Source organism: Suricata suricatta, chromosome 8 (genome assembly GCF_006229205.1).
Source record: "Suricata suricatta isolate VVHF042 chromosome 8, meerkat_22Aug2017_6uvM2_HiC, whole genome shotgun sequence".
Classification (NCBI taxonomy): Eukaryota; Metazoa; Chordata; class Mammalia; order Carnivora; family Herpestidae; genus Suricata; species Suricata suricatta.
Window position 1 is genome coordinate 105,474,666 of NC_043707.1, and position 26,393 is coordinate 105,501,058.

Genomic DNA, 26,393 nt, shown 5'->3' on the forward strand with positions numbered 1-26,393 from the left:
CCGCGCTGGCGGCCCCCGCCGCCCCCGGCCGCGCACTACTCTACAGCCTCAGCCAGCCGCTGGCCTCGCTCGGAAGGTCAGGGCTGCGGCGGGAGGGGACGGGGTGGGTGGGCGGCCCCCGGGAAGCACCCTGCCCGGGCGCCCCTGGTGCCCCTCGGAGCGACCGCGCTGAGCGGCGGGAGCGCAGGAAGAGCAGGGGAGTCGTAGACCCGAGGGCGGAAAAGCCTGCTGGCTGGGGCCCGTGCGCGAGCGAGACGGGGGTCCTCTGTGGGAGTATGCGTGTGCGCTGGGCCGAGGGTGGGGTGTTCCGCGCGTGTGCGCGTGCGTGGGTGTGCGTGAGCCCACGAGGGGTCCACGCCTTCGGGAGGGCAGGCATGTGGCCGGCAGTGAGCAGAAGCGCGCTTGCCGCGCTGGATGGTGGTGGTGTGTGAGTGCGTGGTGGCGAGTGGCCTGAAGGGAGTCGCTTGAGTGTGAGTATCGGGTAAGAATGTGTCTGAATGCGCTGCGATGTGACATTCTTCTGGAAGCTGCAGCCCTCAGTGGACAGGTAAGAGATACGTGGTTGCCAGAGGGCTCCTTCCTCGGAAACTGCTCCTGGGCGGGTCCTGGGGAGTGGATCCCTCCCTCCCCTCCTGAGCCCCTCTGCCCCTCTGTCGGGCCGGGCGGGCTGGGGGACCTGTACTGCCCTGTCTGTGTGAGGGTGTCCATTTCCCTGCTGGGGCCACTGAGATGGTGGGGAGATAGAGGTAGAGTTGGTGCGCAGACAGGAAGGTGGGGCAGGGGTTGATAATGTGGGAGTTATTGAGTCTGGGAGACCCTGAGAAAGAAGCTATGGAGAGTGCAGAGTGGGTGATGGGTGGGGCTGGGGGCGCATAAACAGTGGTGAGTCAAGGTTTCCTTTCTGTTGAATGCCGGCAGGCCCTATGGGGCTGCCGGTGAAGGTGGGGTGATTGCGGGAAAGGGATGGTGTGCCCTCTGAGGGGCCGGAGTTGCACAGCACAAGGTATGAAGGCCACACCTGCTTGGGAGGGGAGGTGTCTGGGGATCCTGTGCTTGTATCCGGAAAAAGACGTTTGCCTGCTGTGGGTTGTGTATGTGTTCATTATTGCATTTGTTCCATGTGTTCACTTGATTGTGTGTGTGGGGGGGGAGGGGTGTGTGGGAGCGCAGCCCCTCCTCCCCTTGCTTGTCTCACCAAGGAGAGAGCGTGGGATCATTCTGTGAGTGTGTTTGGGTGTGTGGGTGATGCTCCTATTCCAAACTCAGGTGTGAAGGGAGCAGGTTTGCCCTTGTGTTCCCAAGGGGAGGCGCTCAAGAACATGTGGGGAGGATGGTTGAGGAGCCTTTCTCCCCTCCACCTAACATTCGATCTGTGATCTGCCTGCTCCCTCCCACAGTGGCTTCTTTGGGGAGCCAGATGCCTTCCCTATGTTTTCGACCAACAATCGAGTGAAGAGGAGGCCCTCCCCTTATGAGATGGAGATTACTGATGGTGAGTCTCCCTGCCTCCACCTTTGTAGTGCCCCCTCATGCTAATTAGAGCCCCCTGAAGGTGGGATCCTCGGGGACTGCCCTGTAGGTGTCTCACATAGCTGGGCCAGCTGCCTTGGAACCGTAGTCCGCCAGAGTCCTCATCCTGCAACTGACCTGGGACTAGGGGAAGTCGTGGGTAGGGCTGGGGGGCCACCCTCATGGTCCTGGGAAGAGGGAAATGGCGGCAAAGACATGCTGTGGCAGTTAGCCCAAACCTCTGGAGTCAGTTGTAGTCCCCACTGTAGCTCCATTCCTATGCCTGGCCAGAATTGCAGGGGGAGGGCAGAACACGTGGAGCCACCCCATTGCCCCTCAGGGATTTCGTGCACCTCCCGAGTCCTTTTTGGAGTCTGGAGTCTGCTCTCTGCCTGGAATTGCACATTTAAGGGCCTTGTCCTAGATCTCTATATTGTGGGGCCATCTCATCCCCTGTTCACATCCAGAGCTGAGAACTGGAGTTCCCTTCCTGAATCATAGATTCCCCGAGAAGGCCCTTGGCATTGCTATGGTGAACCACCTGAGTAGTCTTTGGCGCTGAACTTGGGAGAAGGGGTTGGATGAAGGGGAAATTTGGAGTATCCCCTCTCTCTTCCCAGGGTTGATCTGATGTAGTAGATGGGACCCAACACCAGGGGGCAGGAGAGCAGGCTCTTCAGAGCCCAGGACTTGGAGCAAATTCCTGGGGCTCCCCGCCAGTGCTTCAGCTTGGATGGGGCCCTGGGCTCTGGGTTGGAAGGGCACCTGAGACCTCGGAGCTACACTGGGTTTGTTCAAGGAGCCAGCAGGAGGGATATGTATTGAGCTGGAGCTTCTGGAGAGGAGTCCTCTGTGATGCTCTGGAGGGGAGGGAGCCTAGAGTCTGGAAAAGGAATAGACCTCATAAGACCTGACCAGCCTGGGATATGGGATGTAGGTCCAAGAGGAAAGGGTAATGGGTTGTCAGTGCTGTTTTAAGTTAGAGAGGGGAGGTGGGTATACCAAACAGGAAGTAGGCAGGACCAGTCTCCAAATTCCCCAAGGAAAAGCCATTTTCTGCAGAGGGTAGAAGCACCGAGAATCAGGCATAGAAGGAGGAGAGAGGCAAGGGGGTGAGGATTTGGGAGGAGTGCGGAAGCATAGGGAAACTATTACTCATAAACGTCATTAATGTTTACTGAGCACCTACTCAGTGCCTGGCCATGGAGAGGCAGAGTACGCAGAGGGATGGACAGACTCGGTGAAGAGGAAGACGTGGAGGGGTGGGAGGCTCTCTGGTAAGGTGCCAGAGAGGAACAGACAGAAATGGAGGTGTGTGGGGGTGCAGAATCTGTCCATGAGACTTTGAAGTCAAAGATTTAACCAGAAGGAGTCCATAAACATGTAAGCAACATAAGGTGTAAAGTTGGGACTTGATGTGGATTCCTACTTCTGTACTTTCCTTGTCCTCAGTTTCCTCATTTGTAAAGTGGGGAGAGTAATAGCTTACAGATTGCTGAAAGAGTACAATGGAGTAAGGTGTTTTTAGGGCCTGGCTCGGGGTAGGTGCTCCTTCTGGAGTTCTGTCTAGCTATAGCTCTGACAGCACTTATAATGCCCTCTCCCCACTTAGGGGCTCCCTCAAGATCAGCTAGCTTTAGGCATGGAGCAGCTGAGGGACCCTATGTCACAGCTGAGGGACACACCTCTGTCTAGCCTGGGGGCCAAAGAACATGGAGTTATTTCCTCTGCAGCAGCCCAGGGTAGGACTGCCAGCACCTGTGCGTGTTTTTCCCAGCGTGGGTCTGGCCTTTGGCAAAGAGTCAGCTAGGCTGGGGCCTGCTGGCGTTTAGAAAGTCAGCTTTTGAGGCACAGTGGGCAGGGGCTGAGTGATCCTCCTTGAGAAAATATGGTGTGTGTGTATATGGTCAGGTGTGTACACTTGTGCAGGTGTGTGTGCACGTGCATGTAAGAGAGAGAAAGATGAGGGAGCTAGAAGTGCTGGCACGGAGGAGCTGTCCCAGCCTCAGTCTCAGTGAAATGAGCACCGGGTCTTAGGTGATGCCTTGACCCTTCCTCTCCTAGTCTCCCCTACCCAAGTTTCCTCATTTTGAGCTCTGGTTCTAGGGCTCATCGAAGAGGGCAGACAACTATCCCAGGCCTGGGAGTTCCTTCAGTGCACAGAGTTTCCTGATGACTGCTGGGAACCTGGCTGTGTGCCTCGGTGTTGGGGAGGAAAGCGGCCACCTCAGCCCATGAGCTCAGGAGCATTTGCAGGGCCCTCTCCTGTTTTCTATGGCTTTAGGCATTGGACATTTTTTTTAATGTTTTATTTATTTTGATACAAAGAGAGACAGCATGAGAGAGGGAGGGGCAGAGAGAGAGAAGGAAACAGAACAGGAAGCAGGCTCCAGGTTCTGAGCTAGCTGTCAGCACAGAGCCTGATGCGGGGCTCGAACCCACAAACGTGAGATCTGACCTGAGCCGAAGTCGGAGGCTTAACCGACTGAGCCACCCAGGCACCCTGGCATTGGACATTTTGTGCAGTGCTTTGAACACCTTAGGTGCTCAGTACATGCACGCTGGTGTCTGCCACTGCTCCACAAGTCTTAGTACATGAATATAGTCTGAAATTGATCTAGTCTGTAATCAGTGCCTTGTAGACATGGAGAGACCCGAGGCAGCCCACAGATCTCTGCTCAGAGCCTCAGGCAGTGCCTGTGTGTGGCTGTCTCTCCACCCTCTCCTGGGGGAGAGAGCCCTCAGAGTGGGTCCTTTTCCCTCTTGTTTATGCTCTCTACTGCATTCCCCCTCCTGCCAGCATGCTCAGTCAGCAAACATTTACCAAGCCCCTGCTCTGCCGGTTTCCATTACCCTTAATATAAAGTCCCACCCTTCCCGCAGAGACTTATGGGGTCTGGGCCCAGCCTACTCTGATCACGCCCTTACTGATTAGCCAGGCTGGCTGCAGCCATTTTCCAGCTCAGGGCCTTTGCACATACTGTTCCCTCTTCTCTTCCTTTGGCTGGCTGGCTCTTCTTCAGCCTTAAATTCTAGATGTCACCTTCTCCAGTGTGCCATCCCCAACTACCTCAGCTAAATGTAGTGGCTCCTTTCCATGTTTTATTACATTCGGCCTCCTGTTCATTTGTTTGCTACTTGTTCATCATCTGTCATCATCATTAAAATGGAAGTTCTGTGAGGCAGGGACCCTGTCTGTTTTGTTGACCATATTCCTTAGTGCCTGGTTTTTAGTAAATAACTGATGGGAGTATGATAATAGCTGACATTTATTAAATGCTTCATCTGAGACAGGTATTGTCTTAAGGACTTTACCTGTGTTAATTGTTAGATCCATGTGACAATCTAGTATTTCTCCATTTTATAGATGTTACTAGTATTATCTCTATTATAGAGATGACAAAACGAAAGCATGGGAAGTTTAAGTAACTTGCCCAGAGTCACTCTCTAATGAGTAATAGTCAGGAATTCAACCCAGAAAGCCTGACTCCAGAGTTTGTCTTTCTGACTAGTGTGGTGTGTCATGTGCCTCTTGGCATGATGAATGAATGGATGAATGAATGGATGACAAATGGCAGCCCAGACAGGGTGACAAGCATAGACATGTACAATAATGATCAAAAGTGATGGAGATCGGGCGTTTGGAGGGCTGAGATGGTTGGTAAGGTCTGTCCCATGGGGTTGAGGGAAATCCTCAGAGAGGAGAAAACAGATGAACTAGGCTTCGAAAGCAGAGTAGGAGTTTTCTAAGTAAAAGGTAAGAAGGCGTTCTGGGTCTCCCCAGTTTTCCAATGGCTTGTTTCTCTTCTTCCCTACAGGAGAAGGTGCCTTGGGGCACCTCCATCTCACTGTTTTCACTCCTGTCCTCCCTACCTCCAGGTCCTCACACCAAAGTCGTGCGACGCATCTTTACCAACAGCCGAGAACGGTGGCGGCAGCAGAATGTGAACGGGGCCTTTGCTGAACTTCGCAAGCTGATCCCCACTCATCCCCCAGACAAGAAGCTCAGCAAGAATGAGATCCTCCGCTTGGCCATGAAGTACATCAACTTCCTGGCCAAGCTGCTCAATGACCAGGAGGAGGAGGGTACCCAACGGGCCAAGTCTGGCAAGGACCCTGTGGTGGGGGCTGGTGGAGGAGGCAGTGGGGGCGGGGGCAGTGCGCCTCCAGATGACCTCCTGCAGGACGTGCTGTCCCCCAATTCCAGCTGCGGCAGTTCGCTGGACGGGGCCGCCAGCCCGGACAGCTACACGGAAGAGCCGGCACTCAAGCACACGGCCCGCAGCCTCCATCCTGCCATGCTGCCGGCCGCCGACGGAGCAGGTCCTCGGTGATGAGGCCGGGGCGTCTCAGGGCCAGCGAGGAGGGCAACCTCAGGCCGCTGGGACCGTGGGCTTCAGGGCAGGTGGGGTGAGGATTGGGCTGCTCTGAAGCAGGGCAGTGGACTTGATGAGCTTTCCTTGGCATCTGAACTTTGGGAAGTCCTAAGTGCCCTCTGCCTGGGGCTGGCTTTCCGGTTTCCTGACTCAGTGGTAGAACAGAAAAATGGAGCAAAGTGGTAGGTACTTTTTGTGAAGACGGCACGGTCTTCCCCTCCCCCAAATCCCTAAGTCTTCTTAAGTAAAGAGCTCAACTGGCACTGCTTTTGGCCTGGAGCTTGGGGCCCCTGTCTTTGCCGAGACTTGGGGTTGTTGGCTCTCACCTAGGCACCCAGCATCCTCTGCCTTGCCTTCGGCCCCTCCCAAGCTGGCTGGAGTGGCTTGTGTGGCCATTCAGTCCAAATACGTAGGTACCCGGTAGCTGCCCATTTCTGGGTGAGCCCTGTCTTCACCCAGGCCCAGGTTGGTCCACCCAGCTTGCCAGTGGCTGCAGAGAGTCACAAGCCTTGAGATGCCTTCTTCAGGGCCTGGTTGAAGAAGATGGCCAGTGGACAGCCTGCTCCTGACTAACTGGGCCAGAGGGTCAGAAAACCCAATAGCCCATACTCTTGCCCCGGGGAATCAAAGCTCTGCTTTCTCCCCACGGAGACTTGCCTTCCTAATCCTTGTGGCTGTGGGGACCAAGTCTGTAGCTGGGAGCATGGCCAGTTGGGCCTCACATGAATGCAGAGAGAGGAAAAGTGGTTAGAGTGAAATTGAGCAAGAGCTATGTGGAGCTATGGGTTTAAATTCTGGTGGCATCTCAGAGCTTCCTGCCTGTAGTCTCAGCTCCCCATCACTGTGTACAGTGAGCAAGTGCCAGTGTGCCGATGGGCATGTGTTTGTGCTGAGAGTGATGCACAGGCCCATCTGTGTGTCCTCGCAGATGCTCAGGGGGATCTTTTTGCACCAGGTCTACTTGCTGATGGTCTAGTCTGTGTTCTGAACTCAGTTGGACACAAAGCCTGTCCTACGAATTTCTGCCATTTGGGATTTTTGCTTGACTTCAGTTATGGGTGGGATCTTGAGATCTGGATAGGACCCAGGCTCCAGCCCCCTTCAGGGGCATGGGACATTCAGAGACCAGGCCCTGGCTGAGACCTGGACATATGCACAATCACAGCAGCATCTTCAACACTCCCCGATCATACAGCTTTCGATCACCTCGGGTGTGTACGGGAGGCTGGCTTACTGCAATATGCGTGCCCCCCTCCAAAAGTTGTACATGAAAGTTTTGTAAATCAAACCCTTATCTTTCATCTTTTAAGAATTACTACTGCAAGTCCTTTTGTAAAGTGAAGAATTTTTTTGTAGAGTGGACCATTTCCCCTTGTTGACCTCTTGTGTCAGTCCAGATGGTGGGACATGGTTTTCTTAAGGCCAGGCCTGCCTGTGACATGCATTCGAAGCCCAGGGAACAAACTCCACACAAGTCCTATATACCTGTCATTGTACCCGCAAGTTACCACAGCCATCTCCCACCAGGCTCTGCCTTTGGGGTTAGAGGGAAAACAATCCCTCGTGGTGAAGGACCTTGAGCACAGCTGAATGCAGATGGCATGATCCCTGTTCCCTTCCCTCCCTCTTAAGTTGTGGGGTCCAGTTTGTGAGTTTCATACCTCCAGCATCATATTTTGAGGAACATCAGGATTGGTTTCTTTCCGATAGTAGAAGCCCCTGTGAGGAACCCCATCTGTATAAAGATTGAACACCTGTCCTCCTAAGGCTGTATTGGCTTCCTGGGGGATTAATTTGACTTGGGAGTGAAAAGTGGCCACAGTAAGGATGAGTGGAGAGGATTTAGGAGATAATCACACATTCTATCAGGAACTCAAGCTTCTGGCTTCCTCTTCTCTCAGGCATGGAAGTTACCTCTCTCAATGTCAGTATCTCATAAATACTCTGGCTTGGCCAGTCTCCTAGGGCTCTGGTGTAGACCAAGTGGAATCATGAAAGTAGAAGCATTTTGAGACCGGAAAGAACTCTTTGCCCTCCATATCACCCCTGCAGTGGGGTTCCTCACCCTGAGTCCAGGGCCTGAGCAGTGGGCCAGCCTGCCTGACTACATAGCATTTGCATAGTGTAGGTTCCAGTCCACTTTTGCCTGACTTATCCTGATTGTCCTCGTTTCTTCCGATTGACCTCATTTGTGTCTCCTTCCATGGGAAGGCACAGGAGTAAGAATGGACAAAGATCTGGGCAGAGCATGTAAAACATAATTCAGCATTCCCAAACAGGAATGGCAAAGCTTCATGTCTTTGCAGGACCTACAGAAGATCCAAAATCTTTATTTTCCTGTCCAACCACCCCCCTCCCCCACCCAGCATACCCTTCTTCTTCCTTGGCCTCCTCACCTGTGAAGAAATGGCAACATTCCAAGAATCATATCTCTGCAAAGGGAAAAAAAAAAGTGTGGAGAACACAGATGATTGTAATGACCAGAGGGATTCCCATCTTTTCAGGAAAATTCACATGCTTTTATGGGTGGTGGCAAATGACAAGATGGTACAACCTTTATCCTATTCCGAAAACAGAACAAAGGGCACAGCGTCTGTAGTCAGCCGATACCTATCTCGGCCTTTGGGGGTGGTCTGGTCTCGTACTCGTGATTCCGATGGTACGCGGCCCCCACTGAAGGCTTGCCCCCTGCCCCTGTACATAGTGCATTGTCCCTGTGGGCGGGCCCAGCACTTTCCGTCAATGTTGTACTGTACGTGATGAGTTGCGTTGGTCTCTGCAGTTTTCTGCAGAAGGGGAGTAACCGCTCCGGGTACCTTGACCTTTGTACAGCCCGGAGGCCAACACTGTGGGCGTGACTCTTTAGCGACAAAACCCTTGTGGTGATGATGTGTGTATATATATAAGGATATATTGGGAAGATTTCTAAATAAAAGTTTTACAAAGGGGCCTGTACTCTGTACTTGGACCTTGCGCCCCCAGGCCTGAGAGTTGGGACCTTAAAAGGAAGGGCCTGACAAGAGTCTGTCTCCCTGGGAATGGAGGGACCTCCAGGACTCAGCTATCCCCTCAGGGTGGGATCCTGCCCCCTACCTACCCTGAAGCTCCTTAGGGGTTCCATTCTTTTCCTTTTCCCAGGCCTCACAGATGAGGCCTCTTCTGAGCACTGTGCACCCACACTTGTGGCACAGGGCCACCCTGAAGGCGGCCCCTCTGTGTGCTGGGTTCAGTCTCCATGGCCAGGGTGGTGGCTTTCCTAGTAAGTTCAGGACAGATTAAGGTCTCACCAGAGGATGGTCCCAGATACCCTGATGACTCCAGAGAGGCTGCAGCTCGAATACCTGACTCTTGAGGATTGGGAGGTACAGGTCTCACGTAGGCTCAGGGACAGGCTGAGGCTTTGGGAGAAGTGATCGGCGAGGGGAGGCTTGGGAGACAGACGGGGACTCTGGGCTTGGCGGGCAGAGAGGGCTCTGCATACGGACTCTTGGGACTTTAGGGACCTCAGTGGGTTAGCATTTCCAATGGAGCACCAATCCTTTTTTTTCATTCACTTAACAGCATTTTTTTGAGCCCCTATAGTGGGCCAGGAATTATTCTAGGTACTGGAGATCCAGTAGTGAAGAAAACCAAGATCCCTGTTCTTGATTTGCTTGAATTCTAGCAGGGAGACAGTAAGCACACAGACACACACAAGCATATTAAATATGTCGATTATGGTGTCCATATAGTAGAGATACAACACAATAGAAGGTGGTTAGTAGTAGGGAGAAAAGATGTGCCCAGAAGGGAACTCGACAGCCCCTGGATAGCTCTGGCTCCTTTGGGGGTCAGCCTTGCTCATCTCGCCAGGCTTTGATCTTGGCTGCCCCTATCCTAGGGAGTTAGCAGGGCAAGGCGGGGCAGAGCTCGAGGGTTGAGCTCTGGGCTGTAGGGAAGCTTCTGAGCTTTTAGAAGACTCCAAGTGTACATCTCCCTGGCCCAGGGCAAGGAGGCCCTTGGGCAGATAGGATGAGGAGATTTAGTCCTAGGGCAGAAGGGGGCATTGGGTGGTGGGAAAGGGGATGGGGGAGAGAGACATAGGGGTGTGCAAGCAGGAGAGTGACATTTCAGAAGCTATGGTAACTGGGATTTGGGGTGGAGGAAGTGGTGGCCAAGACCAACACAGCGAAAGCTGAGGCTCTGGTGAGAATGGCATCTGGGGAGGAGAAGAATGGGAAGGGAGGAGCACCCATTTCCCAGGAGAGGGCAGGGACTCCACTTCCAGAGAGGTGAGGAGGACCTGACTCTGTGGCCACACAGAAGACACAGGAAGACAGAGGCCCAGAGAGGAGACGAGTCTTCCCAGGGCCACACATCCCATGGACAGTGACAATAGTAGCAGGCAGGGCAAGACTAGACTTCCTGCCTCCCAGGACACCCCTCTGCCCACCTCAGGGAAGAGACCGTGTTCTCACCATTCCGCTGTTTGCTTTCTCTGCTCCTATTGTACTCTCCTTTCTGTTGCCCAGCTGCCATTTTGTTTTTAACCATTTGGTTTTACACTTTTTGTTTCTATCTATCATCTGCTTCCATCTTCCTTTCATCTGGCTAACTTGTCCCCAGCACCCAGGATTCTGTCCTGATTCTATGGGGCCTTCTTCCCCTCTGTGCTCACTTGTCTGCTTCCCCAAACATGAGCTCCCCAAGGGCGAGATCATGCCTGATTTGTCTCTTGGCCTCTGGTGCCCTGTGGCCAACCTGGCATGGGATCCTTTCAATACTGACTGAATGAAGAGGTTCCCAGGTATGGAAACTCCTCAGTGTTGAGTCCAGCAAAGACGCCTCCTGCAATTTCCATCCCCCCTCCCCTGCAAAACCACTGTTCCGGGCTGGGGCAGCTGGACAGCTCTGCCCCTGGGGCTGCTTCTGTTGGTGGTGAGGCCGTGTGTGAGCTTTCTTGGGGCCCCAGCGGTCTGCTTATCATACTGGACCTGGGTGGGGTGAGGTGTGGCTGATGAAGATCAGGAGGCTGTTTATCCCTGTGCTCACAGCAGCCCTGCCCCCTTGTGCTGCCCACGCCCCCTTCTCTTTGTGCAAAACAACTAACGGTGCTCCCTCTGGCCCTAAGGTCCGTGTGAGCCAGGCCAGCACATCTGACCAAGGCGTTGAGGACAGGCCATAGTGCTGGGCCGTCATGAGTCAGAGTAAGGAAAGGAGTTGTTGTCCAGAGAAGGAAATGAGGCCAAGAGAGGGGATGGGGTTTTACGGAAGTTACTCAGGATTTGAATTCAGGTTTGAGTCCAGAGAGCCAGTGTTCACTGCCCTTCAAATGAGCTAGAAGAAATAGTCCCTAAGTAGCTGGTGTTCTTAGAGCATACAGGCCTGTGCTGTGCTGGAGGAGGTAGCAGCTCCGCTTAGCCAGCAATCTGCCCAGGACAGGAGCAATCGGTGGGGCCACCGGAGGGCTCGCCTACAGCAACAGGCTCAGCTTGAGGACAGGCGGTAAGGACAGGCAATGTGGTGTCAGTTCAGGAAGGGAGAGGCCAGGACATGGGTGGGACTGAGCAAGAAAGACAGAAAGGGAGGCCCTTTGTGGGCCACAGAAGGCGTCTGGCCTTGGGGTCAGACTTATCTGGGTTGAAGTTTTAAGACTACCACTGGTTGTACTGCTGTGTGACTTTGGGTAAATCGCTTACCCTTTCTGAGCTTCAATTTCCTCATCTGTTAAGTGAAGATGTTAAGTACCCTCTTACAGGGCTTTCATGGGACTTCAAAATAATCTATATAAAGTGCTTGTGTTTTATAGAGAGCCATTCTGATTGCTTGAAATGGGTTTGGGACAGGGCCATGCCTGAGAACGGCAGAAGAGAGAAAGAGGGCAGAGGGAAGTGAGAACATTAATCATTCACAGCAGTAGGAATTCCTCGGGACCCACTTCATGCTGGGCGATGCTGGGGGACCAGCAAGGGACTTTCCCTGTCCCCTTGTCCGAAGGGGGCTCCGAGGCTGAAGGATGGATGGAAGCAAGGTGGAGGGGAACAGATCCAGAGCATTATAACCCCAGAGGGAAGTGCTGTGTGTGTGTGTGTGTGTGTGTGTGTGTGTGTGTGTGTGTGAGAGAGAGAGAGAGAGAGAGAGAGAGAGAGAGAGAGAGAGAGGCCCTGAGGCTGTGGAGTGGGAGGTCTGGCTCTGGCCCCTGAGGCCCTGGGTAAATGTTTACTGAATTGAAAAGGGCCTGGGGAGGAGGCTGGAGAAGGCTTCCTGAAGAAGGTATCATTTCCTGACTTCCAGGTGCCTTCGCAGGGAGGCACAGCCTGTCCTGAGCTCTAGCATCTTCTCTCTTTTTTTTTAATGTTTTATTTATGTTTGATACAGAGAGAGACAGAGCATGAGAGGGGGAGGGGCAGAGAAAGAAGGAGGCACAGAACTGGAAGCAGGCTCCAAGCTCTGAGCTAGCTGTCAGCACAGAGCCCGACGCGGGGCTTGAACCCACGAATGTGAGATCTGACCTGAGCCGAAGTCGGAGGCTTAACTGACTGAGCCACCCAGGGGCCCCTAGCATCTTCTCTTAATGCCAGATGCAAGTTGCTTCTGGGATGCCGCTCCTCCCTCCTGAGTGCCCTACTCCTGCCCAGGCCCCCTGGGGCCGGGCAGGGCTGGGCTGCTAGAGCTACCTGATGCCCACCGTGACATTCCCTCAGGCTCCTCCTTTCTCTTGCCACTCACTTGGTCTGGGCCCTGCCTCCCTCCCCAGCTCCTGGCCTTCTCTGTCCACACAATAACAGGATGTGATCCGTTCAAGAGAGGAAGTGGGGAGGACGGCCAGTGCTGATAGCGCATTTCTGACTCTCCACTCCACTCCTCCCCTCCCCTCCCCTCCCTTCCCCTTCCCTCCAGACTGCCTTCCATGAGGCTGCCTCCTCCCCAAGGCCCTGCCTGCTTCAAGAGGGATGAGGTTGGGGTCTTTCGGCTTCTCAGGCCTGTATAAGCCTATGGAAAGGTACATGCTGGCCCTCTGTAGGGCCTGCTCTTCAGGCTCTGGCTTTGCTAACCTGCAGACAATTGTCTGAGGCCCTGAGTCTCAGGGAGGCTTGCCTGACAAGTTTTGGACTCCAGGGTATTTTCTGGAGCAGCCGGAGCCTGAGGGTGGGTAGGTGAGTCCCTGTGTCTCCACACCAGCAGGGGTCCACCCACCCACCTGTCTCCCTGTCCGCCTGATCCAAGGCAGTGGGGTGATAGATTCAGTGGAAAGGTCCTCATCAAGCACTGACTGCTCTGCCTGGCACAGTGTGGGATAGGTGGCACAGATGGGGAAACTGAGGCTCTGGGAGGCAAAGGGACTTATTTAAACAGCATGAGCTAGGAGATAAGTTGGAACTAGAACCCAGATCTCTTAACTCCCCACCTGGAGTGGTCTCATGCCTTTAGGCCGCGCTGTCTGATGATGGACATGTTCTACCCGGCCCAATATGATAGCCACTAAGCACATGCAACTATCCAGCCCTCAAAATGAGACCACTGTGACAGCGTAACTGCATTTTTAAGTTTGTTTACTTTGTTAAAAATTTTTTTTATGGTTTTAATTTATTTTTGAGAGACAGAGACAGTGCGAGCAGGGGAGGGTCAGAGAGAGCAGGAGATACAGAATCTGAAGCACGGTCCAGGCTCTGAGCTAGCTGTCAGCACAGAGCCCGATGCGGGGCTCAAACCCACGAACTGTGAGATCATGACCCGAGCCGAAGCTGGATGCTTAACTGACTGAGCCACCCAGGCGCCCCTAAGTTTGTTTACTTTGAATTAACATAAATTTAGATCTGTTGAAACGCCAACCCCCCAGGAAAGAGCAGATTTTCAGAGAGAGGCAGAGGGATGCCAGCCCCAGACCTGGGAAGCTTAGGAAGAGGAAGTGGGTCACTGAAGTTTAGCCTCACCCACCTGTGCCCAGGGTCTACAGTTTATAGCAAGGGGCTAGGCTTTTGACTCTGCTGTCTCCCTCGGACTCCTCCCAACAACCCAGTGCAAGAGGACAGTCACTCCTGTTTTACAGATGAGGAAACACAGAGGTCAGAAAGGTTAAATGATTTGCCTAAGGTCAAGAGGCCAAGAGAGAAGCCCAGCTGGAATTCTGACCCTGGCTGTTTGGGGAGCCAGATCGCTCACCCCACTGCAAGGTGAAACCCTGAATACAGGCTGGGATCATTGCAGAGAGGCACCGCCCAGTCCCGGGCCATCAGGATGGGACTACTTGGCGTGGAAATCAGAGGGCTCCCCACTACATTGTGAGAAGGGAGGTTTGGTTATGTTATTCTGTGAGCTCCCTGATATGGGGAGACTGATGTCTCCTGACTCAGTCTCACTGATGCAGATGGTGGTTTGAAGATAATGTCCCCTCTCCCTAGGCAACCCCACCCCCTTGCCATCCCATAACTAGGCCCCTCGAAAGACCCCTGCCTTTCTAAGACCCAGTGGACCTACGGGACCAGGGTGAAAAACTCTTTCCCACCCCATGCCTGGTGACAGCTCAGCCAGCTGCGACCTGGGAGCCCAGGGTCCTTCGCCCTTCCCAGCTTACCCTCTGCAGCCTGGGACCTGTGGTGCTCCTGGGTCCCAGGCTTTGCAGGATCTCGGGAGGCTGGGCCTTCTGCCCTCTGGCCGTTCCCACACAGGCTGGCCTTGGTTCCTTCCCTTGTGCTCCTCCCCTCTCTCCAGCAGTCCCCAGGGTACTGTGCTTTCAATGGGCTATCGGGCTTCCCAATCACTCTCACGCCCCTCTCCATTACCCCTGAATAGGTGGGATCCAGACAGACACAGGCACTCCCAGCCCCAAGCCCCCAGGCAATCTTGTCTGGGACCGCCTGGGACCTCAGATCTCTGCTGCCGGCTACCTGCCTGACCAGGCTCAGGACTTAAAGTCCTGGGAAGCTGTGTTTCTGCTGTCTGGCAATGGCACTGTTCTAAAGCAGCTCTCTAAAGTGGCTGCCCTGGTCCAGGATGCTAAGATTTGACCTGCCTAATGACAGGTCTCCAAGACCCCAGGAGTCATCATTCAGGGCTTGTCTGCTTTTCTGCCTCCATTTGGCTGTTTGGCGGTCTCAGCAGATTATGTGGGGCAATGCAAGGAAAGGCTGAAGGGGCTGGCAGGACGGGGTGGTGGGTGCCTGGCGTGCTTAGTTTTCGAGGGGGGGCAGGGTTGCCCACAGGCCCCTTCAGGGTCCACATCTGCTTGGTTGGGGCCCAGCCAAAGCGGGGCTGGCCAGCCCTGTTGCCAGGCTGGCAGGCTTTCAGTATGATGCTAATGAGGGCAGTGGCAGTCGGGGAGGGGGAGACGAGGCTTTTGTCCTGCACTTGTCCTTGCTGGAGGGTCCTCAGAGAGAGACAACGGGCCTCCTCACACCCAAGTGGCTGTGATTAGCCTGCAGTCACTCACTCTGAAGGCTCCCGGTGCTCTGGGGGTATGGTCAGTTTCAGGGAAGGAAGGGGGGAACAAGTGTGGTCTAGGGAGTGTCCTAAAAAATCAGGCCAGTTCAAGACTGGAGTGGAAAATGCTGTGCCCTCCTCTGCCCTCCATCCTCCCTTAAGGGCCTGTTGAGCTCCCCACGTGTTCCGCATGCACTGTGTCTCAGCTCCCACCTCTGAGCCTTTCCCCGGCTCAGGTGCCTGCCCTGCTTGTCCCATGACAGGTGCACTCCTGTGTGTTCAATGATCTCAGATGCTCAGATGCTGCATCTGCCAGATTCCCGCCCCCCCAGCCCCCCTGCTGGGGATTGAGGCCTCCCCCACTTCGGAACCCAGAGCCCTTTGAACCGTACCTGGGTGCCCCTTGCCGCCTGCCTCTATTTGAGTCCTAGCCTCATCTCCCTACCTGGGAGTTGGTTAGTGCTGGGATAGTGTGTCACTGGTCACTGGTGGCTCCGTCATGCCCAGAGTGTGTGGGCGCACATAGGTGCTCAGTCAATAGTTACTGAATTATTTCATCAGATCCTCATGGTGAGTGGGCACAAATGGGTCATTACCTGCATTTCGTTACGAGCATTTCCAAATCTATGTGAAAATAGAGAGGATAATATAACGGCCTGAATCTATCACCAGCCTCAACAATCAACCACGCGGGTAGTCTTGTTTCTTCTATCCCTCCATCCCTCCCCATACTCCTCATCTTCACAATAGACTGTCATGTAGCAAATCCCAAACATCATGTTATTTCATCTGTAAATTCAGTTAAAATCTTTGTTAGTTCTTACAATTAAAAATACCCACTGAACACCCACTTTGACAGTTTGTGTGCCATGCTCTGGGAAATTCCTACTCATCCTTCAAAGCTCAACTCAAATGATGCCTCTTCCTAGAAGACTTCCCTGATCTTTCCTTCCTCCTTGAGGAGTTTAAAGGCTCCTTCTCTGAGGTTCCAATTATATACCTCCTTCACAATGCCTGTGGCTTTTTAGTAGTTGATTTGTTTTTAACCTGAGGAGGAAGTATAATGTAATACTTGAGAGCTTTAGAATCAAATAAGTGTGGATTCAAATTCTGGATCCACTTACTTTCTGAGTTTAATTTCTCTGGACCTCAGTATTCTCTATAGTAAAATGGGGATATAGCACTCATGTCGTATTGTGGGGATTAAATAGGCCGTGAGTCCACGGCATCTAGCACAGTGCCTGGCACATCGGAAACATGCCTTCAGACAGTGCCAGCACTGCTGATGTTATATGTCTCTCCAGACTGAGCTGCAGGCAGGGCCCCAGGTGCTTCCTAGGTGTGTCCTGGCACCTGGAGGACCTCTCTAGAAGAACGTGATGGAGGCAGGCTCCCATCAGCCAAAAAATAGACAGACTGGGCTCTGCCATGACATCCGAGTGCCCCTGCCTGGCCAGAGACAGACACTTTGGCAAAGAGAGGTTCTGGGTTAACACTGGGCTATGTAAGGGCACTAGGAAAAATTTGGAAAAGTGACTTGATTTTGCCTTTTAATACAGATTTATTTAAATAAATAAATATTTATTTAAAGATATGTAAATATTATATTTATATATTATACAAATATTAAATATTTATTTAAATATTTATATATTTTAAAATATTTTTTATTTATTGTTGACAGAGAGACAGCGTGAGCAGGGGAGGGTCAGAGAGAAAGGGAGACACAGAATCCGAAGCTGGCTCCAGGCTCTGAGCTAGCTGTCAGCACAGAGCCCAATGCGGGGCTTGAACCCATGAACTGTGAGATCATGACCTGAGCCGAAGCTGGATGCTCAACTGACTGAGCCACCCAGGCACCCCTATTTTGTTTTTTTTAAACTACAAGTTTTTTGTTTTGTTTTGTTTTGGTTTTGGTTTTGGTTTTGGTTTGCCCCTCTCCCAACTAACATTTCTCTGGAAAGAACAGAGAGGCAAAGAAAACAAAACAAGAATCACAAACTTGGCCCAGTTCATCAGTAAATGGTTTGTCATATTTCCTCCCTTTTAAAAAAAAGTCTCGGAGCACCTGGGTGGCTCAGTTGGTTAAGCGTCCAGCTTCAGCTCAGGTCATGATCTCACAGTTTGTGGGTTCAAGCCCCCGTGTCGGGCTCTGTGCTGACAGCTAGCTGAGAGCCTGGAGCCTGCTTCAGATTCTGTATCTCCCTTTCTCCCAGACCCTCCCCTGCTCACACTGTCTCTCTCTGTCTCTCAAAAATAAATAAAAAACATTAAAAAAAAAAGTCTGTATTTGGGGGTGCCTGGCTGGCTCACAGGAGTGTGAGGCCCTTGATCTCGGGGGTGTGAGTTTGAGGCCCATGTTGGTTGTAGAGATTTCTTAAAAATAAAATAGTTTTTTAAAAATCTGTTTTGGTTTTTCCCCAGCCGTGAACCTGTGATTGCATTATGTTTAACTTCCGCGTGCAGCTGCTGGCTTTTAAAGTCATTTTCATTTTGAAGGCCAGAGTCTGACTTTCAGACCAAAGCTCCAGGCGTGAAATGTGCAGATGGTTTGAGTTTGGCTTCTCCTACACTGACTTAGAGGTGGTGAACGTGTAGCCAGCAGAATGTGCCCTGATGCCTCTCACTGCCCTGCTGGGGCTTCTATTCCAAAAAAGGACTGGTTTGGGACAGAGCGGTATAGCTCAAACCCTGGCTGTTGTGTTTAGATCGGGGTGCACCTAACATTTACCAAGTATCTACTGCAACCTGGTATTCAGATGCGTTACCCTCTGGCCAATCCAGTGCAGCATTGCTGAGAAACAGGGGCTCAGAGAAATGGGGAGTCTTGCTCAGGTCTTGACCCTCAGCTCATTCCTCCTGGGCCCCAGAGACACCAGCATTGAGGTCATTCACCTGTCCCTGCACCTTCCTGAGCTCTACTTCTCTTTGCAAGCTCACAGCTCCAACTTGCATTCTTCTAGTGATGGGGAGCTCACTACCTTTCAGGGACGTCTTTGCTATCACTAGATACTCTTCAAGACAGGCTTTCTCTCAGTGAACCAAAAGCAGTCTCTCTGTGACTCTTCTCATCCCCAGCTCCATGCTCACAGGGCACAGAGGAGGATTTTTTCTCTGATCTATGACAGCCCTGCAGATTATTGGAGACAGAGACTCCCGAGAATGCTGCTTTTCAGGCTGAAATCTCAGCTTCTCCAATTATTTAATAGACTAATGGCAAAATTGGTAACCAGGAAAGAAAACAGTTTTAGTAAGGGTGAAATAAAATCAGTTACATGGCTCCAGAGGTCCTGAAATGTGGGGCATACCTGATGCCTATGATTTGATCCTAAGTGGTATAAAGGCGATATGTGTTCCTTCTTCATTTTCCTTTTGATTCAGATGGAGATCTGCGCCATCCACTCACACAGGCATTTCTTAGGGCTGGGTCCTAGCCCCAGTCTCATCCCTCCCTATCCCAGCCACGTCAGCCCCGCCAAGGCCTCAGTTACCATCCGGACACTGCCGAACTCTAAGCTATGACATCTGGCTCAGATCTCTCCAACGCACCAAGCTGCATCCTGAGATTGTGCCCTGGGTGCTGTGAACTCAGTCCACCTGCACTGGGACCCAGCATTTGGCTCATTGCTTTTTGCTTGTCTCACCCACTAGCCCTTGAGTTCCCCTCTGGCAGGGCTGTGCTCGGCACAGAACAGACACTCTGGAGAGTTTTGTTTTGCTGAGTGAATACAGGCTCTCTCCTCACCCCCAACCCATGGCTCTTCTAGTATTCTTAGCAGCTATATCCAGGAGTTGTCTAAGATGGGGGACTCGGTGTGACTTTGACTCTACTCTTCTGAGTCCCTCACTCTTCACATCAAGGGAATTACCTTAGCCTGCTGGTTGCACCCCTTAAATTGCTCTCCGCCCTCCCACATCTCTGCTTGTGCTGTCCTAACTCCAGCCTCTCCTCTCCTTTCCTGGGTCCCTCCGCCAACCCCAGCCCGCCCACCGTTCACTGCTTTGTCTCTCTAACCCATTCTGCAAGCTGTGGTTGGAGAGATCTCGCTGAAATTCAAGACTGTCCATGTCACGTCCTTGTCTAAAATACTATAATGGAGTGGCTTTGCCTCTGTGGGAAAGACCAAATCTCTTAACAGCTCCCGCACGGCCGCCAAGACCCCTTTCCTGACCACTTTCTGCTCTCTGAGCAGGCTGATCCCCTGTGGCCCCTCCTGCTGCAAGCTTTCCCATCTGCTCTTCCCCGGCCTGGAAGTAGCTCTTCCCTAAGACTTCCCAAGCCCAGCACTTCAGATCATCTCTCTCTGTGTCCTGGGGAGCCCTCCATCACTGCCCCACAGCTCTCAAATACACATCTCCAGCCTGGACCATGCCTCCTAACTCCAGATCCACATACCCATCTCCAGACAAAACGCATGAATCCTGCGCCTGCCGAACCTTCCCCATCTCTGTGGTAGCTGAGCAGACTCAGAACCTTGAACCCATCCTTGGTTTCTCTTTTCCCGTCACATTCCGCTTCATGTTGGCTTAACCCTCAAAATGTATCTAGATTCAAATCCTGGATCCTTAGTTCCATGGCTGCTACCTTGACCCAACCCACTGGTATCCCTTGCCTGTGGCATTGCCTGCTTCGCTTCTGCTTCTTGCCTCCTGGGGTATTTTCTCATCATAGTGGCCGCATCATGTCTTCTGTGCTCAGAGCCCAACAATAGCCTCTTTGCTCCATCTGATTCAATGCTGAAGTCTTTTTAAAAATGTTTTATTTGTTTTTTGAGAGAGAGAAGCGTGAACAAGGGAGGGTCAGAGAGAGAGGGAGACACAGAATCCAAATACAGGCTCCAGACTCTGAGCTAGCTTGTCAGCACAGAGCCTGATGCAGGGCTTGAACCTACAAACCGCGAGATCATGACCTGAGCTGAAGCTAGGCACTCAACTGACTGAGCCACCCAGGCGCCCCAAATGCTGAAGTCTTTCCAGTCACTCACAAGGTGCCAGACGAGTGGGTTTTCAGCAGCCTTTCAAACCTCTTCTCCTGCATTCACTTCTTTATTATCCACACTGATGCTTTCCTCATGCCCTTTCCTCAAGGCCTTTGCACTTGCTGTTTATTCTCCTTGCCTGCAACGCTCTCCCCTCTGACAACTGAACACTTTGCTTCCTCAGCTCAGCTCTGCTCAGATGCTACCTCTTAGAGGAGCCTTCCCTGATGAATCTATGTGAAATAGTGCACCCCTCTCTGCCAGCACCGCATTCTCCTGAGCCTGTCTTGTCTTTCCCATATTGTCATCTGACCTATTTTACCTGTTTGTTTCTTGAATAACCCCTCTAGAATGTAAGCTTTCTACGAAGAGGGACTTTTGTTGATCATTGCTGTATCCCTGGCATCTGGAAGAGTGCCCGGTTCACAGGAGGCATTCAGTAAATACTTATTAAATGAATAAATGAATTTTAGTCTTAAATTGCCCTTTCTTGACTTCCTACAGTAGAGGGCATCCCCATTTATATACTCGTGGCACTCTTCTGTCTCCTTTAAAATATTTAGTGCAATTAGGTAACAGTTGACCCTTGAGCAAATGGGGGTTAGGGACACTGACCCCCTGCAAAAGTCAAAGACCCACATATAACTTTTGATTCCCCTCCAAACTTAACTACTAATAGCTTACTGTTGATCAGTAGCCTTACTGATAACATGAACAGTTGATACACATATTTTGTATATGTATTATATCCTGTATTCTGACAATAAAATAAGCTAGAGAAAAGAAAATGTTACTAAGAAAATCATAAATCCGGGAGCCTGGGTGGCTCAGTCGGTTAAGAGTCCAGCTTCAGCTCAGGTCATGATCTCACGGTTCGTGGGTTCAAGCCTTTCAGGCTCTGTGCTGACAGCTAGCTGAGAGCCTGGAGCCTGTCTTCAGATTCTGTGTCTCCCTCTCTCTCTGACCCTCCCCTGCTCATGTGGTCTCTCTATCTCTCAAAAATAAATAAAAGCATTGAAAAAAATAAAAAAAAGAAAATCATAGATCATAAACAAAATGTATTTACAGTGCTGTACAACATTTACTGAAAAAAAAATCCACATATAAGTGGACCCAAGAGGTTCAAACCCATGTTGTTGGAGGGTCAATGGTAATCAGATAGTTAATTAGATAATTGTATAATGTAAGTCCTATCTTGCTCACTACTGTATTTGTAGCTCCATAGTAGACACTAAATATGTTGAGCGAATGAATGAAAGCAAGACATTTGGGAAGGCTATTTGGGAAACTGACAATACATAGGTGCTAGGCAAAGGGACTGAACTCTGGGCTACACAGAAGGATGCCTAGGGTTTAGCCTTATCTGTCCTACTAACTTACTGTGTGACTTTCAGTTAGTGACTGTCCCTTTCTGAGTCATAGCTTCCCCAGCTGAAAAATGAGGGACAAGGTCATACCACTCAGGACGAATGTGTAGGCCAGGGGAAACTGTGATTCTAGACACTAGCACCCCCATTGTGGTTCCACTGCTGGCCTGTGGCCCTGGGCTAGGGAGCAGGGCTGTGCTGGAACCCCTGGCAAAGGATTTGGCCTTGGGACCTCCACTGGCAGGCTGGGCTCTTGGCACAGGGCCAGCCCTTTCATTTCTTGGCTGAGTGAATAGGCAGCAGGAGGGGGTGATTGATCTTCACCAACTGGGAGGTCCTGGTCATAAATCTCACTGGCCCAGTGGGGTCGCCTAGGACCCAGGAGTCACAGCCAGTACATTCCTTGGCTTGGCTGTCTCCATGCTGGGGCTTTTTGCCCCTTCCAGCGCCCAGACGTGGGGTGCTCTCTGGGGGTGAGCACCTATTCAATCTGACCATGGCCTCCAGCTCTGAGCCTCAGAAAGCCCCTGTCCAATCATTCTCCAGGTCTGACCTTGAGATTGCATGGCACTTCGTTGAAGAGACCTGCCCTTGGCTCCCGTGGGTCAGGATTCCTTAACCTGTTCTGTGCCATGGGACTCTTGAGTGGTCTGGTGCAGCCCGTGGACCCTTCTCAGAGGAATGCTTTTAAATGTGTAAGATAAAAGGAAACCAATTATATTGAAATGTAGTTGTTAAAATATTAAAGATATAAGTCTGCAAAAGAGTAACTTGTGTATATTTTTATAATGTACCAGGATATTTTTATAATGTATTAGGTAGTACGATCTAGTCCTTGGACGGATATACTTCAGTAGTGATGAGCACAAGGGACATGCCCAGATACCTGCAACAATGCTGTGTGGTGACGTGGAAATACCACAGAGGGACTGTGCTTTGTTGCCTTCATCTTTCTTTTTTTTAATAATTTTTTACTTTTAGGGACTCTCATCACCTGACATGAGGTTCACACTCACAACCCTAAGAGTCGTACACTTTACTGACTAAGCCGGCCAGGAGACCCTGTTGCCTTCATTCTCCTTCTTCTTCTTCTTCTTCTTCCTCTTCTTCTTCTTCTTCTTCTTCTTCTTCTTCTTCTTCTTCTTCTTCTTCTTCTTCTTCTTCTCCTTCTTCTCCTCCTCCTCCTCCTCCTCCTCCTCCTCCTCCTCCTCCTCCTCCTCCTCCTCCTCCTTCTCCTCCTCCTCCTCCTTCTCCTCCTCCTCTTTCTTCTTCTCCTTCTTCTTCTTTTTAATGTTTATTTATTTTTGAGAGAGAGAGAGAGAGTGGGGGAAGTGCAGAGAGAGAGGGTGACAGAGGGTCTGAAGCAGGCTCCATGCTGGCAGCACAGAGCCCCATGTGGGGCTCGAACTCACGAACTGTGCCAAATGAGCCACCCAGGAGCCCCAGAAGTTAGCATATTATCTTAAGAGCAGGTGGAAGCCCTTAAAGAGTTTAAGCAGGATCTGCTTGAATGAATAAAATAAGATATCCTGGAGCTTTCAGACTTGTAGCAAAGATACTAACAAGATGAAAAACTAGAAGAATGAGTGAAAAAAGCTTTGTTTCAGTGCTCTAAACAACCTTCTCCAGTGTGTCTCCCTGCTGGTCCTCTCTCTGCTCTCAGTCCTCTCTGGAGCTGTCTTTCTGCTTGGTCCAATGACTTAGCTTTTCCCCTCCTAGCATCACCACCTCCAGGACGCCTTCCTTAACAATTTAGTGGTCTGTGCTTCTCCACAGCACAGCCCTGAGCATGCCATGGGCACTGTTCCCAGCATGGCTTACTGTTTACATGTCAGTGTCCTCCCTTCCTCCAAACCACCCCTGAACGGGGGCGGAAGTGGGGGGCTGAAGAGAGGGGAAATTGCAGAATCTTCAGCAGCAAACTGGCCCCCTCCCTGTCCTTCCCAACCTGGCTGGGAGTGGAGCCGGACTCTGCCACCTGCTGGCCATACCTGCAATGACAGGCAGGATGGCTGGAAAGTCTAGGCCCACTTTGATGTTTCTGAAGGGTAATCACACAAGTGTAGTTAGATGGTAGATGGAGGACGGGTCCAAGGGGCCTGATGACTTGCGATGGCAGAGCTGAGCTGGGACCCGGAGGGAGGAACTGAGTGTTGATGGAGCAACAGCTCAGAGATGGACACAGGGTCCAGCCTTGTGGAGTTGCTGAGGCCTGAGTCTAGATCTTGGGCCCACACCAGACCAGCAGGGGGCCCAATTTGTTACCATGGGGACCCAGGGCCGACCATGCAGCTGGGGAGATGACCTCCCCATCTCTGGATGAGGACGCCCAGAGAGCAGAGACCAGCCTCAAAGCCAAGTGTCCACCCACACCCCCCTTTTCCGGAACAACTTGTTTTGCTCTAAAGCTTGGGACTTTGACCTTGGAGGTGTGTTTTCCTCCTGTTGGTCACCTGATGTCCTTCCTGCTCATCCTCCTCCCCCACCTCCCCCAAAACAGGGCCCCTGGAGTCCTTGTCTTTCTCTGGATTCTTTAGGGAAGCGGGGATGCTTGGGCGAGGGAAGCAGGACCTGAGACCTGGGGATGGATGGGAGAGGCTGGGCTACTTTTGGGGGACACTCATTGAGGGGCGATCACAACAGTGACTTCCCTGACCAGCTCTTACTGGCTCTCTCCTTCCTAGATTTCTGGGGTACCTCACTCTTCTGAAGTTTCTTCCTCCTGCTCCTCTCCCTTTTTACAGACATTCTCAGGGGGTTGTGTCCTGGTCCCTGGCTTCTCTCCTTTCCTCTGCTCTCCTCTGCCACACACACTCACACACACACAGCACACACACCACATATACCACATACACATATACACATAACATATATTTGCCACACACCATACACAGACATGCACACCACACAAACACATGCACACCACACACCACAAACACCATACACACATACCCACACACCACACAAACGCACACACACATACATACACCTCACACACCATATAAACACTACATACACATACACACACACCACACACCTACACATACACCCATGTACCATATACCACACACATATACACATAATACACACCACACACACACACACATATACACCACACTCATACCACATGCACACACATACCACACCACACACACATACACAACACACCATACACACACATCCCAGGGTCACCCTATGTTCCTGTGCCTCCATGGCTCCCAGACCTAGCTCTCTACGGGAGACCCAGGGTCCTACTGCCTTCTGGACGTTTCCTTCTGGAGGATCCACAGGCACCACAAGCACAATACATCTGAGCCTGCAGCCCATCAACCCCCCACCTCTTCTGAAACGCACTCTAGTCCCTTCGAGGTGCTGGGCGTCACCCTCGGTAACTCCTTGACCCTCCCCGGGCACCCCCTCCCAGTCATTGTGTTCAGGAGCCTCAGCCTATCCACTCCATCCCTGACGAGGGCTCCGAGGCACCGCCCTGGGGCAGCCTGGGAGCTGGGGTCATGGCCACTGTGCAGCCTGGTCTCCTTTCGCCAGCCCCTGTACTTCCTTTACTCTCCACTCTGGAACCAGAGAAGTTTTCTCAAATGCAGATCTGACCACATGACTCCCCTGCTTAAAACTCTCCAAGAAGATATCCTGATGTTTATTAAATTCAACCCCATTCCTGGCATACCGATCAGTGATTCCCTGGCTGTTCATTAACACGAATGGTGACTACTCTAGCCAAACTTTGCCACGAGATTCTGAGGACTCCAGTTGGAGTTAGGGAGGGAGAACAGGACATACATGGATGTATCGCTCAAGTCCAAGCCAAATTTCCTCAGATCACTTGAGTCACTCCATCTTTGGATGATGGTGAGGCCTGTTGTCCTTGACTGTGTACACACGGGGAGCAAGGATGAGGTGGGGCACGGGACTGACACAACCATTTTGCAATAGAAAGGGGTGCCCATGAGGTCCTGTGAGCAGTGGTTTGGTGGCTTCTGGGCAGAGAGACTGTGGAGGGGCTTCTGGGGACCCTCCCTCTGAGGGACTGCCCCTGTATGCTGGGTCCTTCGTTCTTCAGCATCTCTGGCTTCCTGTACCCCTGGGGAGGGGTGAGGCAAGGACCCAGCATGATCTTTGGTCCCAGGCCTGGACAGGCACTTGGGTCATTCTTAGTTCCTTAGCTGGAGGGCCAGATGGATTCCATGTGTTCCTGCAGTTTGAGGGTCCCGGACTTCAGAGGCCCCCTCCCCCGCCGTTGGATCTCTCCACTGGGGCATGCCCTTCCTTTGCCTCCACAGCAGGGCTGTGTTCACCCACTTGTCTCCCAGTGACGGGTAGAGGTGGATCCCAGAAGGTGTGTATAGAGGCCTCTGACCTAGCCTTGACCTTGTCACAGGGCTTACGGGAACCACATCTGGGGCCAAGAGGAAAGCTGACCTGGGCCAGGGCATCTGGGTGGGAAGGCTGGGGACTGGGATCCTCAGGCCCACTGTCATGGTCTCCCTGGGGGAGGGTGGATTACAGAGCTACTGAGCTAGGCCAGGGACAGAAGCCAGGGCCGAGTCCCAGGACTGGAGTACCTTGGTCTGGCTTGGTTGCGTAAGGATAGGTGAGAGGGAGAACAAGAAATAGGCCAGGCCATTGGGGAAGGCCGGCTTTGACCTTTCCCTGGCTTCTGGGGTTTTCCCCAGGCTCCTTCTGGCTGTGCAGCCTGACAACAGATTTCTTAATCCCACTGTCAGCCTTCCAAGATGCCCCGCCTG

The 26,393-nt window shown here is 52.0% G+C and overlaps 1 protein-coding gene across 2 annotated transcripts; it reads left to right on the forward strand.

Annotated features, from left to right (window-relative positions):
• The first annotated feature begins 6 nt into the window (after positions 1-6).
• On the forward strand, positions 7-8,840 carry TAL1 (TAL bHLH transcription factor 1, erythroid differentiation factor). 2 transcript variants are annotated; one of them, XM_029948631.1, is made up of 3 exons: positions 7-76; positions 1,398-1,492; positions 5,389-8,840. In XM_029948631.1, exons 2-3 carry the CDS (start codon positions 1,429-1,431, stop codon positions 5,841-5,843), a joined length of 519 nt encoding a protein of 172 aa, XP_029804491.1. In that variant the 5' UTR covers positions 7-76; positions 1,398-1,428; the 3' UTR covers positions 5,844-8,840. The 2 variants fall into 2 exon arrangements, with proteins under 2 accessions (XP_029804491.1, XP_029804490.1); XM_029948630.1 differs by lacking the exon at positions 7-76 and adding an exon at positions 123-547.
• Positions 8,841-26,393: the final 17,553 nt, after the last annotated feature.